Source organism: Papaver somniferum, chromosome 9 (assembly GCF_003573695.1).
Source record: "Papaver somniferum cultivar HN1 chromosome 9, ASM357369v1, whole genome shotgun sequence".
NCBI lineage: Eukaryota > Viridiplantae > Streptophyta > Magnoliopsida > Ranunculales > Papaveraceae > Papaver > Papaver somniferum.
In genome coordinates this window covers 18,159,244-18,179,460 of record NC_039366.1, presented here as the reverse complement: position 1 = coordinate 18,179,460, position 20,217 = coordinate 18,159,244, and the positions used below count along the sequence as shown (strand labels likewise).

Genomic DNA, 20,217 nt, shown 5'->3' with positions numbered 1-20,217 from the left:
GGAAAACAAACAGATCATCTTGGGCACAGATTACGTGGCCGGCCGGATTCTTTCTTTGTTACAGAACTGTTGTTGGCCTGTTTTCTTACATGTATTGTTGTTGAAATGTCAGTCACGCTAATTAAATTGAAATCAATTTTTTTGGAAAATCATCAAATTCGATCAAAACTTACTACAATTCTTCAAATTTCTCCTGAATACAGAGATTTCCAATCACATAATCATCAAAATTTCAATCTTAACCATCTGATTACATCGATTTAAACATTTAATTTCAAAAATCAAACATTCTCAATTTTGTCAATTTCATCAAATTGAGCAAATCAGAATTCCAACTTCAGTTTCATACGATTACAACAAACCCGTGTTTTAAAATGAAGAATTAGTAGATCTAATTCGATCGATTGCAGTAGTAAAGGTAAAAAAAAACAACTAAAAACAGGTAAACTTTTGATCTAAAATCCGCCATTAACCAAAACCGTACCCTTTTGATTGAGCGTAAAGAAAAGATAACGAGGAGAAGATTGGACAGGTTAGACAGTATTGAGCGATTTACGGAAATACCCTTCTTCTTTCTAAATATTCACTAGGTTGACTACCATGTATGGGTAGGAAGATTAGTCTCTGATCTTTGATGCTTGCACCCTGTTATGCAAGTTTGTGAACTCTTGGGTGCACTTAAGATCAATGAGGTGCTATTGCTCATGACCATCAAGGAAACTTTATGGGTTGTGAAACCTGGATCCACAAGAAGCTGACTTGAAATGACAAGGTTTAAATCAAGACCATCTTGATATATAGCTAATTGAGCGAATTTAATTAAAGTTACTTCTGAATTGGGTAATCTGTTAATTGTGCCAAATTGCATGTGTGTTTCTATGTAGCTAAAACAGCTATAGGGTAAGAACCAAAAGAATGTGCAGTGAGAAGCTTTTGGCTTGCTTTGGAGCTGGTACAATGGACTCATCCCCTGTTGGTGCTAGGTGGGTACACTTGGTAGTGACCGCAAAGGATATGTTAGTATGATACCGTTTTTTTACTTGGATATGGTCGTGAGAATGATATCAAACGAAGCGGTGGATTTCATTCTTTGTGGGGTAAAACGTGGAACCAAAATGTGGATGTGCATGTTTCAACAAAATGTGGCTGTGCATGTTTCATTGGCAAGTGTTTTCCCAAATCTCTACAGAATTTGTAGAAGTAAGTTCTCTTCTCTACGATTAGGGAGTGGAATAGAAAGAAATGAAAGTCTATGAAACATAAGCTGTGGAGTATGATTCCCTTTGCTATTTGGTGTGTTCTGTGTTGTACGGAATGAAAGGAAACTTCAAGAACTCTGACCAACTCTTAGATGAAGTAAAGTGTTTTTTTTCTTTAAATATTCTTTTATATCCTCTGTTTTGCACAACTACAATTTTATTTTTTCTCTTGAATTCATGTAAACTGAATGTATTTTATTAAATACAATCCAAGTTAATTAATACGATCATGTAAAAGTTTGTTTTATCTCTTGGCTTCGAATTAATCAAGGAACCTGAGTTAATTAATATGATCGTGTAATTACTCTTTGTAGACTAGAGACCTTGTTAAAATTACTACCGATGTGCGAATCACACGAATTCCATTCCTACTTCCTTCCTTGAAACTTCATAGATTAGGTTGACGTTTGAGTCAAGGTGCTGTTGATTTACAGTGACAGATTTTCGGTTCAGGTTCCAACATTATTGTCACCCTTGAATTTTACAATTTTTTTTGACTAAAAGCATTTAGGCCACAACTTCTTAGAAATTTTGATAAAAGTAAGACGCGTTTTCCTTGACTCTTCGCTACACTTTCTGGGGTCGTTTTTTTGCTAGTCAAGGAGGTTTGCCTAACATAGTTGGTTTCACAACGTAGTTACTTTTTGTTTTATTCTTCTTAATTTCATCAATATTCTCGACCTCTTCGATCCGATGATGGCTGATATCAGACAAGCAACAATGGTTGATATACCAGCAATTCAAGCTTGTGACTTGCTTTGTTTTCCAGAGGAAGATCCTTGGGATTATTATCTTTATGAAGAATATATAGATTTTTGGCCACGACTTGTTTATGTTGCAGAAGACTCTGGTAATGGTTGTATTGTGGGATTTGTTTTTGCTCAGGTGGATGGAGAAGGTACAGAAACTCATGGTTATATTGCAAATTTAGGTGTGCTTCCTACTCACCGGAAATCAGGGATTGCTCAGAAACTGATGGATGCTGCGCAGAACGCGTTGGTACAAGAATATGGGTGTGAATATGTTTCTCTTCATGTTCGAACAAGTAATCATGCTGCAATTAGTCTTTTTACTGAAAAATTAGGATATAATTACGCGATTGCAGCTAATTTTTATAGAAATGGGGAAGATGCTTATGTTATGAGGAAACAACTTCAAGGAAAACTAACAGATCATCTTGGGCACGGATTATTCATTGCGGTGGCTGGTCGGATTCTTCTGTTGTTACAGAACTGTTGTTGACTTGATTTCTTATATGTATCCTAGAGTCCATCCGCCCCGGCCCTCACTTTATCTTGTAAAAAACCTTCTCTTGTACCTTCTTAAAGTCCGGGCGGCTATCACCTGAGAAATGTAATTGTAATTGAACATTTAATAATTTTAATTAGGATCAAGCCGCTTTCGTGTAATCGAGTCAAAACAAAATACAAGTTTAAGATGTTTTAATCGCGATGTAAATACGAGAGAAAAAGGAAAAAGGAAAAACAAAAACAATATACCCCAACAATAAAGGAAAAACAAAAAAAACAAAAACATGAGTTTAAGTAGCTAACAGTTTTAAGACCACATCGGTCCGTTTCTGTACAACATACGAAAACAGAAAAACAAAAACAATATTCATTTATGACAAGAGCTGAGTTAAATCGATGGAAGCGGTCCCTCGGATAAAATTGACTCTGTTTGTTGCATGATATCTTCTGCACACTGCACTGCTATACCTATCTTCAGCTCTGCTGTCAGGGGAAATAAGTACCTTCAGCTCTGCTGTACCTAGATGACATCTCAGGGGAAATAAGGTACGTGGCTAGTCTTTGGGTTCGAGTTGAGCGTGAACGGAGGCCCATTAGAGATATCCAAATTTCACCAAAAAAAAAAGAAAAAAGCTCCGGGTCCGAGGGGTCGAGCTTAGCAGAATGCAAGCGAATCTTTACTAATATGTAACCCGTGCTACGTACCGGGCCTTTACTAGTAGAAGATATTAGATTTTATTAGTATGTAACCCGTACTACGCACCGGATCTGGTGGGAATTGCCGATTGTTATGGGGAGCTTCGCCCCGCACCCTTGGTTCAGATTTATTGGAACATCTTTAAATCGGACGTGCACTTGGTTATTAGAAATAACCAAATGTAAAGTTTGTGAAGTGTTAACTTTCACATGTTGTTGCAAGCTTCTTAAAATATATCGAATCTTCAGCTTTCTTTGATAAACCTAGAGGCCCAACTGAGTTACATATTACGTTGCATTTTTCAAAAGGACCACCCATTATTTCACATATTCTTATGCATTCTTGTTCTCTAATTCATTAAAACTTCTTCTTTACTATAACCAATCGACCAAAAACTTTTTCTTTACCAAACTTTAGTATTTGACCACACTTTCTCCGGAGTTGTGATCGGTTCATTCCAAAATATTACTAATAATTTCCACCAGTCGTTATAAATTTAGGGTTCACTTACAACATACTTAAGATCCCATATTTATCCCGCGTGGTACCGCTTGTTCCTATAAAGTGGAATGAAAGTATGATATTTTAATATCAAGAAGAGACATATTTAATTCAAATAACTAAATATATTAATTTTGATTAAAATGATGAACAATAATTTCGATGTATTATCTTGAAAAAAAAGACTATGATGCATAAATTTACCAAATTTTGGATGGTCAGTGAGAACATTTATCCAGTTTAATAAAAAAAAATGAAAAATGAAAAAACTTGTCCTCCATATCAGCTTTAGCTTAGTTTGGAATGATCCACGAGTGAAGTTGTGTCAGAAAATTAAGTAGTATATATATGATTTATATATAGTCTCTTAAAGGAGAAATCATATAAGGCTGATTTTTTGTCATGTTATTGCACATCTTATCAAACTTGTTTTTTGAACTTGATTTTCTTCATGTGTTTCATCTTCAATCTCAATTTATCCAAATCTTCGTGTTCTTGGACCTGGTCTGAACCCATGGGTAATCATTCTTCTCCTAAATTTCTCTCCTTTACCGTTCACGTTTAGATCTTCGATTTGTGTCGGTAAGGACTTTTTTAGTGTTTTTGAAATAGTTGTAATCTTAGAATCGCTCTAAATTTAGAAATACCCAAATGCAAAATTTGTGAAGTGTTAACTTTGATATATTGTTGCAAGCTTCTTAAGATATATCGAATCTTCAGCTTTCTTTGATAAACCTAGAGGTCTAACTGATTTGCATATCATTGTATTTTTGGAAAGGACCACCCATTATTTCACATATTCTTATGTTTTCTGGTTCTCTGATTTATTAAAACTTCTCCTTTACTAACCGATCAAACAAAAACTTCTTCTTTACAAAACTTTATTATTAGACCATACTTTTTCTATAGTTGTGATCGGTCCAAAATATTACTAATAATTTTAACCACTCATTACAGATTTTGGGTTCACTTGAAACATACCAAAGATCCCATATTATATCCCGTATGGTACCGCTTATTCTTCTTGATATTGTAATATCAAGAAGAAACATATTTAATCCAAAGTAACTAAATATATTAATTTTGATTAAATTGATGAACAATAATTTCGATGTATTATCTTAAAAAAAAAGACTATGATGCATAAATTTTGCAAATTTTGGATGGTCAATGAGAACGTTTATCCATTTTAATCAAAAAAAAGAAAAATGAGAAAACTTCTCCTCCATATCATCTTTAGCTTAGTTTGGAATGACCCATGAGCGAAGTTGTGTCAGAAAATAAAAGTAGTATATGATTTATATGTAGTCTCTCGAAGGAGAAATCTTATAAGACTGATTTTTTTGTCATGTTTTTGCATATCTTATCAAACTTGTTTTTTGAACTTGATTTTCTTCATTTTTTTCGTCTTCTATCTCAATTTGTTAAAATCTTCGTGTTCTTGGACCTGTTTTGAACGCTTTTGCATCGATGGGTAATCATTCCTCTCGTTAAATTTCCCATTTACTATTCATGTTTAGATCTTTGATTTGTGTCTATAGGGACTTTTTAGTGTTTTTGAAATAGTTGTACTCTTACAATCACTCTAAATTTAGAAATACCCAAATGTAAAATTTGTGAAGTGTTAACTTTGACATATTTTTGCAAGCTTCTTAAAATATATTGAATCTTAAGATTTCTTTAATAAACCTGTAGGTCCAAGTGATATGCATATCACATTGCATATTTTTGGAAAGGACCACCTATTATTTCACATATTCTTATGTTTTCTTGTTTTCAAATTCATTAAAACTTCTTCTTTACTAACCGATCAAACAAAACTTCTTTTTTACTAAACTTTAATATTAGACCACACTTTTTCTGGAGTTGTGATCGTTTCATTCCAAAATATTACTAATAATTTTAACCACTTGTTACAGATTTAGGGTTCACTTAAAACATACTTAAGATATCATATTTATCCCGTGTGGTACCGCCTGTTCCTATAAAGTGGAATGAAAATACGCTACTGTAATATCAAAAGAAACATATTTAATTCAAAATAACTAAATATATTAATTTTGATTAAATTGATGAACAATAATCTCGATGTATTATCTTGAAAAAAAAGACTATGATGCATAAATTTACCAAATTTTGGATGGTTAATGAGAACACTTATCCAGTTTAATCAAAAAAAAAATAATAATAAGAATACTTGTCCTCTATATCAGCTTTAGCTTAGTTTGGAATGAACCATGAGCGAAGTTGTGTCAGAAAATAAAAGTAGTATATGATTTATATAGTCTCTAAAAAGAGAAATCTTATAAAACAAATATTTTGTCATGTTTTTGCACATCTTATGAAACTTGTTTTTTGAACTTGATTTTCTTTATTTTTTTCCATCTTCAATCTCAATTTATCAAAATCTTCATGTTCTTGGATCTGGTACGAACCCTTTTGCATCGTACAACATGGATAATCATTCCTCTTTTTAAATTTGTCCTTTATTGTTCACGTTTAGATCTTCGATTTGTGTATGTAGGGACTTTTTTAGTGTTTTTGAAATAGTTGTACTCTTAGAGTCACTTTAAATTAAGGATATTTTTCATCCGAGTTTGGGATGTAAAAAAAAGGTCACTATCTTAATCAAAATGTGTCTAGTAGGCAGAGGTGGATGTTTAGGTCTGATGTTGACAATTCGAAGGAGTATGCATTTCTTATAAGTTATTAACTGATTGTCCAAATTATAAAGTACTGCAAGCAATGGAGGGAGTTATTTGATTTGATATTCTAAATAAAAAACCTTTTCACAAATTGGATTCCTTCATATGATCGAAGAAACCACGTCCCAATTGGGATACAGACTACCCCATGAATCAAAACACACATGAATCAAACAGATTAAAGAAGAACAATATCAACTTTTGTGATTAATGAAAAAAAAAAACTTTAATGAACATAGTGCCTTATTAACAGAATGAAAGAGATAAGTAGATAATTCTTCATTTATCAGTTTTACAGAATTGGCCAAACTGAAGCCTAATTATAATAACAAAAATAAGATAAAAGGATCATTGAGTTGATCGGTCAATGGGAAGAACCAAGGTGATGTTACTATCCAAAATTATCATACTCCCATGTTACAAATGCCCAAACCACACTGGAATACAAATCCCTGATACACAGAACCATCAAAATTATTAGCTAAAACCCTACTCGAATCGTGAAAAAATTGAAAAAAAATTCAAATGTTTTCGCTCACTTCCCAACTTATCAATACAATGCAGTTCCATTCTCTAATTTCTTGTAAGTTGAAACTGAAAAAGCAGGGGTCTAACAACCACACCCAATATTTCGATTAGCAATCTGTATGGACAACTTCAATATACTTTCTAGAGAATCAACTAGGCAGTCATACTCAATTTAGAGAAAAGTATATCAAGGAGTTACTATCTCGATCGCTTGATTTGATCTTTACTCAAGCAAATAGAAATATGCGAGTCTTTATCAAATACAAGGAATATAATCTTGGATGGTACCAAAGACCAATATCCAAGGATCAATCAATTTCCAATCAACAACCAAAGGTTGGATTTCACAATTGATTGATTCAACGCAAAACCTGTGATATTTCAATTATATAACAAAATAATGCGAAATAGAAATAACACAGACACTAGAAATTTTGTTAACGAGGAAACCGCAAATGCAGAAAAACCCCGGGACCTAGTACAGATTGAACACCACACTGTATTAAGCCGCTACATACACTAGACTACTACAAACTAACATCGGTATGGACTGTAGTTGAAACCTAATCAATATCACACTTATTCAAGGTACAACTTCACTCCTTACGTTACTGATCCCAGCAGGATACTATGCGCTTGATTCCCTTAGCTGATCTCACCCACAACCAAGAGTTTCTACGACCCAAAATCGAAGACTTTAATAAACAAATCTGTATCACACAGAAAAGTCTATGATAATAGATAAATCTGTCTCCCACAGATAAACCTACAAATTTGTTTCATCTTTTGATAGAAATCAAGGTGAACAGGAGCCAATCGATAACCCGGAATTATATTCCCGAAGAACATCCTAGAATAATCAATCACCTCACAATAATCTAAATTGTATGGTAGCGAAACTAGATACTGCGGAATCACAAACGATGAGACGAGGATGTTTGTGATTTCTTTTTATCTTGCCCTATCGGAGATATAATCTCAAGTCAATTATTCAATTGAACCCGTACGATAGAAAATGGCTAGATCAGATCGCTCAACTACAAGATAAGTAGTTTCGTCTGGCTTCACAATCCCAATGAAGTCTTTAAGCCGTTAACCGACAGGGTCTCAAGAAGAAACCTACGGTTAAAGGAGAATTGACTCTAGCAAAACCAACTAGTATCACACAAGAGGTGTGGGGATTAGTTTTTCCAGTTGCTAGACGTCTTCTTCATATAGTTTTCAAATCAGGGTTTGCAATCTAAGTTACCTTGGTAACAAAGCATTCAATATTCACCGTTAGATGAAAAACCTGATTTATCCAAGCTAATATCTTTCAACCGTTAGATCGAAACTTAGTGATGAGTGCTAAAAAGTGCATATTTCTATATATTTTTCTTGGCATTTAACTCATCTTTTGTGCATTAATTCTATATTTTATCCCATATTCTGTATTTTCTTTGTTTTCAAGAATAAATATTTTTCTTAATTGATTTTGCATTTTTAGGTAATAAATAAAGTTTGGATGAATTGCGGAGCGAAAAGAGCAGAAAAGTGGTGAAAAAGCCGGGAGAAATCACGCAATGAAGCCGCGAAGAATGTCGTGTGCAAGACTCAAAGGCTAGAAGTGGGCTTGAAGAGGAAGAATTGTCCTTAAAGAAGATATGGGCTTGGCATACCCAAGGCCGAAAACCCTCTCCCAAACCCATTTCCAATATCCATACCCGCCTTCATCTTCAGCCGTCATATTGGATCATCTCAGCATCCTACGGTCGCTTCATCGTCGTGCATCGAAGTCTGAAGATCCTGTCAAACACTACAGCACCTAACTCCATCTTGAGCCGTCAGTTTCGTTATATCGGGCATCCAACGGTCGCTCCCTGCTTCCTTCTATCTCGTCGTTAGATCGATCCATCATCTTCGCATCCAACGTATCATCCTCTCTGTGCATCAACAATTGCTAAACCCACTCAACACCCTAGTACCTAACACCTATACCCGCAAAAAAAACGCACCCTTCTTCCCAAAACCATCGACTTCATCTTCTCCATTCCTCTACAGCGACCATCACCACCACCATGTCCGCCACCAACTCCGCTCAACCACCTCCATCATTGTACCCCATCAATCAGCCACCCCCGCCATCACTAAAGGACACCACCATGATACCCTCTAGCTCCTTCTCTCTCAACCCTTTTATCTTTTCAAAAACAGTGAACCTAGAAACTAGGTTTGAGAGAAACAGAGTTAGTGAAATAAAACCACCAATTACGGAAGAGGAGAAGCAATAGAAGAATGGGTCGAGACCATTGATTGATTTCAGAGATTAGGTAAGGGTCAATTTCACTTTTTGGTGAAACCCTAATTTTCTGATAATTTGGGGATTTTTGGGTTTTTGCTTGCTTGTATAAATAGAAGGTGTTGGGTGTGAAATTGAGGCATGCCTGGATTAGCCAGAGCACATCTCAGGAGGCCTGGACTAGCCAGTGCTCTCCACTGTTAGTCTCAAGTTTAGATTAATTTTCAGTATTGTAATCATGTTCTAATTCAATAACTAGGGTTTTGATGAAACCCATAATCATATGTTAAGATAATTCATGTTCATGTTGTTGTTCTTGTTGTGCTTCATTTCTTTAGGAATGATAGTTAGCTAATGGATCAAATTAGCATGTGATCAATTGTATTGTAAGAAGACAGTTGATACTAGGGGTGAGTTAGTGAAGTTGGTTGATAAGTCATCCATTTGAGACCTCTCTGGAAGAAGAAATGTGCTTAATTGATAAAGGAATGACAGTTAGCTAATTGAACCAAATGAGCCTATGATAGGTTGTACTGTAAGAAGACAACTTATACTAGGGGTGAGTTAGGGAGACTAACTGATAGATCATTCATTGTAGTTTTATCTGGAAAGGAACAAGAACATAATTTGAATAGGTATTGCCTTAGCTTAGGATTATTGGGTGGATCCAAATGCCCTAGTGCTTTTAGTCACTAGAAATATTTAGAAAACAACACCAGCTCCCTCCTTGTCCCTGTGGACTTCCCCTGCTTATTCACTCACTACAACTGACCCTATATACTTGCAGGTGTAGTTGTAGGCTTTCTTAAAAACCTACCAAGTTTTTTTTTTAACAAGGTAACACATTTGATACATATACAAAAAGAAAACAAAAAAAATACATGACACTTTGCAAGAGGTAGCCCTTTTTGATGCACCCAGTTAAATTCGATGGTTGTCTTTCTTAATGTAACCTCCACCTTCTATCCCAACCAACCAAAGAACAAGCTAGTCAAGTTTCGTTCAGTATTCTAAAGTGATTGGCAACTAAAACTTCCGATAGAACACCTCAAGGATGAGGCTATACATGTATTGGTAGATCGTGCGCGTGCAAGTTTCTTATCACTATGTGAATTGTGCTAGAATCAGGGTGCCTAAATATCTAGACTAAGACTCCTAAAATTACATATTTTCACAAGAGTCAACATTTCAAGGTAAATGAGCTCGATTTTTATGATTTTTCGATTTTTTAATTTTTTATTTTCAATTTTTTCAAAAAAGAAGGAGTTCTTGTTTTCAATTATGGCATATTATCATGGTATCTACTTTATACCCCCAAACCTAAACTAAACATTGTCCTCAATGTTTCAAAATATGAACAAAATTATAATACAACATATGAAGAGGATCATGTTGAGTAGAGAAAAAGGAAAGAGAATACCCGATTTCGTCGAAAGCAATATTAGAACTCCGTTATTCAAGGCAAGAATCCAACATATGTCAGCCGAAATCATATTGGATTAGTAAAATATATACAAAAGGAACAAAAGGGTTTTAAGAAATTTTATCTACAGGATTATATACAAAAAAATCACCATACACTAATAATCTAAAGAGTTGAGGATCAACCCAAAAGACAAAGTGTAGAGGTTTCAACAGCTTCACACAAATATAACAGGAAATAAACGCAAGTGAAACTGTGAAACAAAATGTGCTACCCCCAAACCTGGATTTTTCAACGGATAAAACTTTGGAAACAAAATCTCGCAGTTTTGGGGGTTCATCATGCACAAGGTCTAGCTCGAAATGAACTGTGCTAGGGACGGGCAAACATGCTAATTCCAACTGTGGCTCCTCAAAGATATTATACTTAGATGCAAAATATTCCAAAAGGACTTGGGAAGCACACAGTTCCAAACCTATATTAGAGACTCTCAGAAAAGTCGGTTTGACAATATGGGTACAAACCAAATCTAGGTTGGGTGGAAGGCCATTAGATTGTGACTTATGTAGGACGATAGGCACATCATTACTAATCACGTCAACATCTCCTAAGTCTTCTACACGTGTCACAACATGCTCACAATCATCAAACAAATTGGCAAGATCATAATCAGAGTCATCAACATCATCAACAGATTTATTCTCATGCATCGGCAAATCAGGAGAAATATCACAATGTGACCTAGGTAGAGAATCAGACACATCAAATATATTTTCATGCATATTAACATTAGTGTCTACAGAAGATTCAACTATTCCTATGTCATGCTCATCTTCACAAAATAATTGTACGAATCCCATGTCAATATCAAAATCATATGAATTACAATGAGTATTAGAAAGAACAACATTCATGAAGGTCGAGGGCGAGAAGCCATATGTTTTTGAACCAACAGGTTCCACAATATTTTCATGTTCTTCTAACATATCATCATAATCATCATCATGGTAGCATGCGTATTGGTCCTCATTAACAGTGGTGGTGTCATTAGTCGATTCATGTTCCTCTAAATTAGGTTCATATTCAACATCATTTACAAGAATGGGACTAGACACTTCATTAGGGACAACATACATTTCCTCATGAATTTCCTCCTTTTGTAGATGAAGCAAAATCTGATCTAAACATGCCTGAATTCGTGATGTAGATCTATCAAAGTTTTGCTCACTGTGTCTGAAAGCTTCTGTGGTGGAGTCTAAATTCATGGGAGTACAAAATTCTTCATGTTCAAATTGTGGTGAATGGTACATGTGTGCATGGTCATTAGGGTTTACAAAATATTGATCGCAACCCTCAAAGGATTGATTATGGTCCCAATGACTACCATTCTCACAATTTATGGGCATTTCATACCTTGGATTTTCTCTAGATTGCCTAAAATTATGCAAAATATGACAATTCTCAACAGGGTGGTCTAAACTACCACATGCGGGACATTCATAGATTTCAGGTTGCCTAAGAAAATTAGATGTGACAGATTCCTCATGTGATTGCATTTCTAAAGCTGCGATTCGAGCTTCTAATTGATCGATCAGTGATGATTGTGTGAGTGAGGCACTAGCAAAATGTTCATTTTCACGTTGTGATGAATGATGCATGTGTGAATAGTTATTAGGGTTCATGTATTGAGGCTCGGGACTTTGAAAATGTCCATAATAATTCCTATAACTATTGACATCATGGTCTATGGGAGGTTCATAACGTGGAGTATGTCCATACGCAAGTTCTCTAAGGGATTTGTTGTATTCCCCAACTGTAGACCAAGATCTAGACATGATTTGGCTCAAAAGCTAAGTAACTATGTTACAAAGCCCAAAATTTGGTTTTTAATGGGTTTGGATTTTTGGGAAAAATTTGGTTTTTATGGGTAACATTTGGTTTTGTCGGGTTTGAAAAAGAAATTTGGTTTTTAATGGGTTTTAGAAAATTTTTGGTTTTTTAAAGGGAGCAAAGCCCACATTGATGGAGGATGCACGGCCCAGCTGAGAAGTTTGGACGAAGCCCAACTAACGAGTTGAAATCAGTGAGACGAGGCCCAGCTGCGAGTTTTTTTGATTGTTGGGCTCTCAGTTAGCCAAAGTTCGAGGCCCTCGCTGTTGGGTTTGGGAGTTGTTTTAAAACTTTGAATTTTGTAGTCCCACTGTTGGTGAAGCCCAAAATTTGTTTTTAAAACTAAGCACAGCCTTGTTTATGAAATTTAGTTTTGGCCCATTTTTGTCTTGGCAGGTTCAGTTAAACTTGTTTAGGTTGTTTGTTGGGTTTTTGAAACCCAAAATTTTGATAGGGACAATCCCACAGTTAAGCTCAAATACAAACCCAAAAATTAACTTAAATTACAAGCCCAACAAAAAAATGGAAAAAATTATTACAAGCCCACAAATTAAAAATGGAAGCCCACAGGTTGGGTTCTCTTAATGGGTTTAGGCTTACCTTTGAAGCACAGCCCAGCTGTTCAGTTTGGTTGCAAAAGCCCAGTTGGGCTTTGGATCATCCTAAGCTTTGGATTCAACACTCAAGGCCCAGTTGGGCTTTGGTCTTTCTTCTTTGGCTTGTATTACAGACCAGTTTGGCTTGGTACAAATCACCAGCCCAGTTGAGCTTGGGTTCTAGCTGCAGCTTTGGTTCAGCAAGTTTCAACCTTAGCAGCACAACAACATGTGCAGAAGGCAGCAGAAGTTAGCAGCAACAGGCAGCAACAGGGGAAAGTAACAGCCTCAGTTCCACCAGTTCACCAGCAACAGCAGAGGAAGTGCAAGCAGCAGCAGCACCAGGGGCAGATTCAGCAACAAAGGTGCAAATGGGCTAAGCAGTTCACAGCAGTGCACTAAAGCAACATGCAAGAAGATGCTCTGATGCTGTGTAAGAACATCAAGCAAACAACTAGATGAAGATGCAAACAGCAAGAATGCAATGTAAACAGCAAATGATGCAAGTGAAGCTGCAAGCTAAGAGCAACAGCAAGCAAATGAGCAAGGAAAGAAAAACAACAGAAGCTGTTAAGAACAGCAAGGGAAAATGATGCAAAGATGAAAAATTATGCAAAGATGAAAATGCAAGTTATGATGAGCTAAATGATTATACTAAATGCAATATATGCAAGTGAAAGAAAGAAAGGAAAAACAACAACCACACAATGCCAAGTCCCCGGCAGCGGCGCCAAAAACTTGGTAGGTTTTTAAGAAAGCCTACAACTACACCTGCAAGTATACAGGGTCAGTTGTAGTGAGTGAATAAGCAGGGGAAGTCCACAGGGACAAGGAGGGAGCTGGTGTTGTTTTCTAAATCTTTCTAGTGACTAAAAGCACTAGGGCATTTGGATCCACCCAATAATCCTAAGCTAAGGCAATACCTATTCAAATTATGTTCTTGTTACTTTCCAGATAAAACTACAATGAATGATCTATCAGTTAGTCTCCCTAACTCACCCCTAGTATAAGCTGTCTTCTTACAGTACAACCTATCACAGGCTCATTTGGTTCAATTAGCTAACTGTCATTCCTTTATCAATTAAGCACATTTCTTCTTCCAGAGAGGTCTCAAATGGATGACTTATCAACCAACTTCACTAACTCACCCCTAGTATCAACTGTCTTCTTACAGTACAATTGATCACAGGTTAATTTGATCCATTAGCTAACTATCATTCCTAAAGCAATGAAGCACAACAAGAACAACAACATGAACATGAATTATCTTAACATATGATTATGGGTTTCATCAAAACCCTAGTTATTGAATTAGAACATGATTACAATACTGAAAATTAATCTAAACTTGAGACTAACAGTGGAGAGCACTATCTAGTCCAGGCATCCTGAGATGTGCTCTGGCTAATCCAGGCATGCCTCAATTTCACACCCAACACCTTCTATTTATACAAGCAAGCAAAAACCCAAAAATCCCCAAATTATTAGAAAATTAGGGTTTCACCAAAAAGTGAAATTGACCCTTACCTAATCTCTAAAATCAATCAATGGTATCGACCCATTCTTCTATTGCTTCTCCTCTTCCGTAATTGGTGGTTTGATTTCACTAACTCTGTTTCTCTCAAACCTAGTTTCTAGGTTCACTGTTTTTGAAAAGATAAAAGGGTTGAGAGAGAAGGAGCTAGAGGGTATCATGGTGGTGTCCTTTAGTGATGGCGGGGGTGGCTGATTGATGGGGTACAGTGATGGAGGTGGTTGAGCGGAGTTGGTGGCGGACATGGTGGTGGTGATGGTCGCTGTAGAGGAATGGAGAAGATGGAGTCGATGGTTTTGGGAAGAAGGGTGCGTTTTTTTTTGCGGGTATAGGTGTTAGGTACTAGGGTGTTGAGTGGGTTTATAAATTGTTGATGCACAGCGAGGATGAGACGTTGGATGCGAAGATGATGGATCGATCTAACGGCGAGATGGAAGGAAGCGGGGAGCGACCGTTGGATGCCCGATACAACGAAACTGACGGCTCAAGATGGATTTAGGTGCTGTAGTGTTTGACAGGATCTTCAGACTTCGATGCACGACGATGAAGCGACCGTAGGATGCTGAGATGATCCAATCTGACGGCTGAAGATGAAGGCGGGTATGGATATTGGAAATGGGTTTGGGTGAGGGTTTTGGGCCTTGGGTATGCCAAGCCCATATCTTCTTTAAGGACAATTCTTACTCTTCAAGCCCACTTCTAGCCTTTGAGTCTTGCGCACGACATTCTTCGCGGCTTCCTTGCGTGATTCCTCCCGGCTTTTTCACCACTTTTCTGCTCTTTTCGCTCCGCAATTCATCCAAACTTTATTTATTACCTAAAAATGCAAAATTAATTAAGAAAAATATTTATTCTTGAAAACAAAGAAAATACAGAATATGGGATAAAATGTAGAATTAATGCACAAAAGATGAGTTAAATGCCAAGAAAAATATATAGAAATATGCACTTTTTAGCACTCATCACTTAGCTTGTCACATACAAATGAAATGTACTTCATTTAGGTTTGAGTAACCGTACCTAAACATGTACATTCGGTTGGTTCACAAATAGTTAACCAATGGTTGGCTATATGAGCACAATCCCAATGAAGTCTTTAAGTCGTTAACATATGGGTCTCGGTAGAAACCTAAGGTTAAAGGAGAATCGGCTGTAGCTTATACAACTAGTATCACACATGAGGTGTGGGGATTAGGTTTCCCAGTTGCTAGAGTTCTCCTTTATATAGTCTCCAAATCAAGGTTTGCAATCTAAGTTACCTTGGTAACAAAGCATTCAATATTCACCTTTAGATGAAAACCTGATTAGATTCAAGATAATATCTTTCAACCGTTGGATCGAACTTAGCTTGTTATACAGAAATGGAATGCACGTTCATTTAAGTTTGTGTAACCTTACCTAAACGTGTACACCTAGTTGGTTCAACAGTGGTTAACCAATGGTTAGCCATGTGAGCACATTCATATCAACCTTATTCATCTTCACCATAACTAGTTCAAATGACTCATAAGAACTAGTTGAAGAGTTGTTCAATTGCTTAGATCTTTATGCATAGACACAATTGAAACGTAATCGGTTCGATTAACTTATATCAATTCATGAACAATATAGCCACGGTTTGCAAAAAAATTGCATTCCTTATTAATTTATTATTTAAGTCCATTAACTTCCGATTTGAGAGATATAACCAGCTTGGGTACGCGTACGGGTGCGTGTACCATAGCTACCGGATTTGAGTTTAGAAACTCAACAGAAATTTTCAGTTAAAAAATTCCGTGGGTACGCGTAAGGGTACGCATACCTAAGGTGACTGGTTTAACAGTTTGCAAACTTACAAACTACAACAGAAATTTTCGAAACTTTCACCAGTATGCGTACCTAACATGTCTCCTTCACCAACACCGCATGCACACATATGCATGCACTTGGTTTCCGGCACATGGATTTATACACTAATGTGAGAAGACACTATATATTCTTATATCCGTAGTTGGTTACGTAATATCAACTCTGTATTTCAATCATTGAAACATTCTTCTATAATGTTATAACAATCGTTATTCACGACTATCGTCATCAAAGATATTTTCAAGATTGAAAAGTCATCATGACTTTCGTCACGGGTAAAGATGAAAATGGTTAAAGCAAAAGCTTACCAACACATATTTCGATAAAAATATAGGCGAGTAAACTCGGCTCGAAATAGCAAATGTGTATGTACGAAAACTATCATACTTATACGACTTTTGTCTCAAGAGTAGGAGATAGAGTAGATAGACTTTTGAGTGAAAGATAAGTTCAAGTCTCCACATACCTTTTGGTCGGATGAAGTTCCACTGGTTCCTTGAATAGTTCTTTGTCTTTGTAAGATAATCGCCATGGAGTCTGGAGCTCAACTTCACTAAACTGTCCTAGACCGAGACTAAGATATAAGTAGACTAGAAATCAAGACATATAGTTTTGATCACTAATATTGACAAACATGCTTGAGATAGCAACGCATGCGATTTCGACCGAGCAATGCTCTAACAGTCTCCCCCTTTGTCAATTTTAGTGACAAAACTATCAATACATATGGATTAGAAAATAGATAAAACTTTGTAGATTCTTGTCTACATGCTTGATATCTTTGGTGCTTCAAAATTACTTGAAAACTTCGTCTTTTCCAAGTACTCCCATGATTCTATAGATGTTCAATGTAGAATCATAGTTGTTGAAGATCCATAGCCATAACAATGAGAAAACAAAAGCTCTCAATCATTGTTATACAATGTCATAGTATTATTACACAGTATCAAAGTTCTTATGTCACAACTTCGGTAACAATACTATGGTGATATGTATCACTCCCCCTTAGTCAATACTTTCGTCTCAACACGAAAACCACCCCCCCTTACATAATGATCCGTAAACCGTAAATCATATGTATTTGTAGTGTGAACTATATATTAATTCTCTCCCTTTTTGTCAATAAAATTGGCAAAGGTACGAAATCGGGATCCTAATGAAATTTCCACGGAGATGCTTCAAGACCAAAGAAAAGTACATATCAACTTTGGTTAGATGCAATCATGAATCCGAAGCTAAATGCATTCATCAAGGAGTTTATAAAGATACAAGATAACCCTTAAAAAATTCCACAGCCGCACTCCCCACAAAGATATGGAAATTAAGTGCAAGTTCAAAAGAACTCTCCCCCATTTGATGTCATTCCCGAAAGAACAACAAGTGCGACCTTACTTTCGCAAGAAAAGAAGGATTTCTTTGGACACCAAAAATCACAAAGGAAATGATTTTGTATCCAAGATTCTCAATGAACTTAATCACAAGAGAACCCATGATTAATTTAATCGGAATACACAACCAAATTAATCACAAAAGAATTCATGATTAGTCTAGATGGAAATGCTCACATAAGAAAGTTATGGAGCCGCACAGTATATACATAAAATATGGATCAGGGAAGATCAATACCGCGGAATGGACAAAGATTCATTCTATTCTCATCACTATTTGCATAACGACATATAATATACATAATCTTTGTAGATAAAAATTCATCCTATCTTCCATCAATTATTTGCATAACGACATAATAGGTTAAATTTTTGTTTGTCAAAAGTTCATCGACCTTGTATCAATACACGCATATTGAAATATGAAAGACTTAACTTTTGACAAGGTATGGGACAATCATAGTTCACGGACGAAAGCACACATATACCATAATAAATTTGCAATATATAAAACCATAAAGATTAATACTGCAAAAATTAACATTTGTCCTTAAAAGGTAGAATCAATATTTTTCGCACGGATTTACACCAAGAATAGCTACCAAAGGCGTATAAAAATATTTTTTTTAACAATGAAGATCATACAAATTCATTAACGACCATGCACCATAGTTCACATAAGATGGTTGTGAACATTCAAGAAACCCATAGCAATCCGTGCTACTGCCCATTCTTGAACTTTCTTCTTTGTGATTCACCAAAAACATTCTTGCAAAGATACAAAAGAGCTTATAAGAGAGGTACTCCAAGAATCCAAGTGCCCAAGTCCAAGAGAAATGGAACAAGTGCAACGAAACGAAGTAAAATACTCTAAACCAAGAGACAGGAAAAGGACCATTCTTAACTCATCCAATTTCAGGAATTCTCATCTCTATTTTTAAGAGAATTCAAAGAGGAAGAGAATGCAAAAAGAATGAGGTCATTCCGAGTTTGGACGAAGCAGTTACGGCCAAAACAAGTTTAGTGAATATCGACGTTTAGTATGCATCCGGGTTTGCAAACGAATTTTCATGACCTGGGAGAGTATGCAAACGGGTATGCGTACTTAAACCCCTGGATTTTGATTTTAAATGTGGTTATGCATACCAGGTAGGTGTACCATGAAGTCCAAACATCCCGAACTACTATTTTCAAATCTAAACTTTTAAGAACCTTAGACACAGATCAAGTGAGGTAGAAATGAACAATAAACAAGGTACATGGATCATTAATTATAAGTACTCTAATCAAATAAAAACATAAATCTTGCTCAGGTTTATAGTCGTACCTTTTTTAGAAGAATCCAGTCGAATTCTACAACCTTACCGAACATAATCTGTGTGCCCCAATTCTCGTGCTTCCCTCACCGTATACATAGCATGGCATTCCTTGGTGAGGATGCAATTATAACACAATCAAATTGCGTTGGGGTGAACAATGTCTTACTTACCATAAGTGACCATCGGATAATCATGAAAGAGATCACTTTTAGAACCTTTCACATCCGATTCCATTTTCCCAAAAAACTTGTTAAGTTCCAACATCATGGATACTTCCTTCTCCATAGTCATGGAATTTTCTGGAAGATCTTTCCTTTTCACACTCAAAGCATCATTTGTTTTTTTTGGTACCCACTTCTGAGTGCGTTTAGGAACAACCGGAACCTTCTTCCTATTACTCTCTTCAAGATTTTTCGGAAGAGAATTGGATTGAATATTCTTTTGCAAGTTAGTCTTTCTCCAATTGGGAGCATCGGATCTTGTCTTAGTCTTTACGAAGTTATCCTTTTGATAACCATTACGATTGTGAAAAGACTTCGTATGACGTTTATAGGAAAATCTAGGATTATCACAACACTGATTCCTTTGCCTAAAGGTTGGAAATTTACAATCCGTAATGTCGAGAGTGTTAGCCTTAACATATGATTCCGGTTTAATTACTTCTTTTGACACCCAAACAAGTATATCATGAAGTTTTTCATTCCTTATACGAAAATGACATCTCCTTTCCAGGTGACCTTTGTTTCCACAATAATGAAAAATATAAGGAACGTTCTTACCCGGATTCATGTGTGCTGGTTTTGGAGGTTGACATACTTTGCTCTTTTGAACCTTAAATGCCGGTGAAGGTATTTCACTTTTTCCATCAGTGGAAACCTTTTGTTGAGAAGAATCACTAGCCTTGACAAATTTTACCTCTTTGTTAATATTTGGAGCATCTATTCCCTTATAGCCCAATCCTCGTGTATCACGATGATTTTTACTTGCTGATAGCATATTGG

General features: G+C 36.0%; 1 protein-coding gene across 1 annotated transcript; it reads left to right on the top strand.

The window, feature by feature from the left end:
* Positions 1-1,853: 1,853 nt before the first annotated feature.
* On the top strand, positions 1,854-2,705 carry LOC113314079 (N-terminal acetyltransferase A complex catalytic subunit NAA10-like). The gene has a single exon (XM_026562854.1). The coding sequence runs from the start codon at positions 1,953-1,955 to the stop codon at positions 2,499-2,501; it is 549 nt and encodes a 182-aa protein (XP_026418639.1). The 5' UTR covers positions 1,854-1,952; the 3' UTR covers positions 2,502-2,705.
* Positions 2,706-20,217: the final 17,512 nt, after the last annotated feature.

What these genes read in the sequence shown, in the direction of transcription:
- LOC113314079 (XM_026562854.1), top strand. Translation starts at nt 1,953, where the DNA reads ATGATGGCTGATATCAGACAAGCAACAATGGTTGATATACCAGCAATT.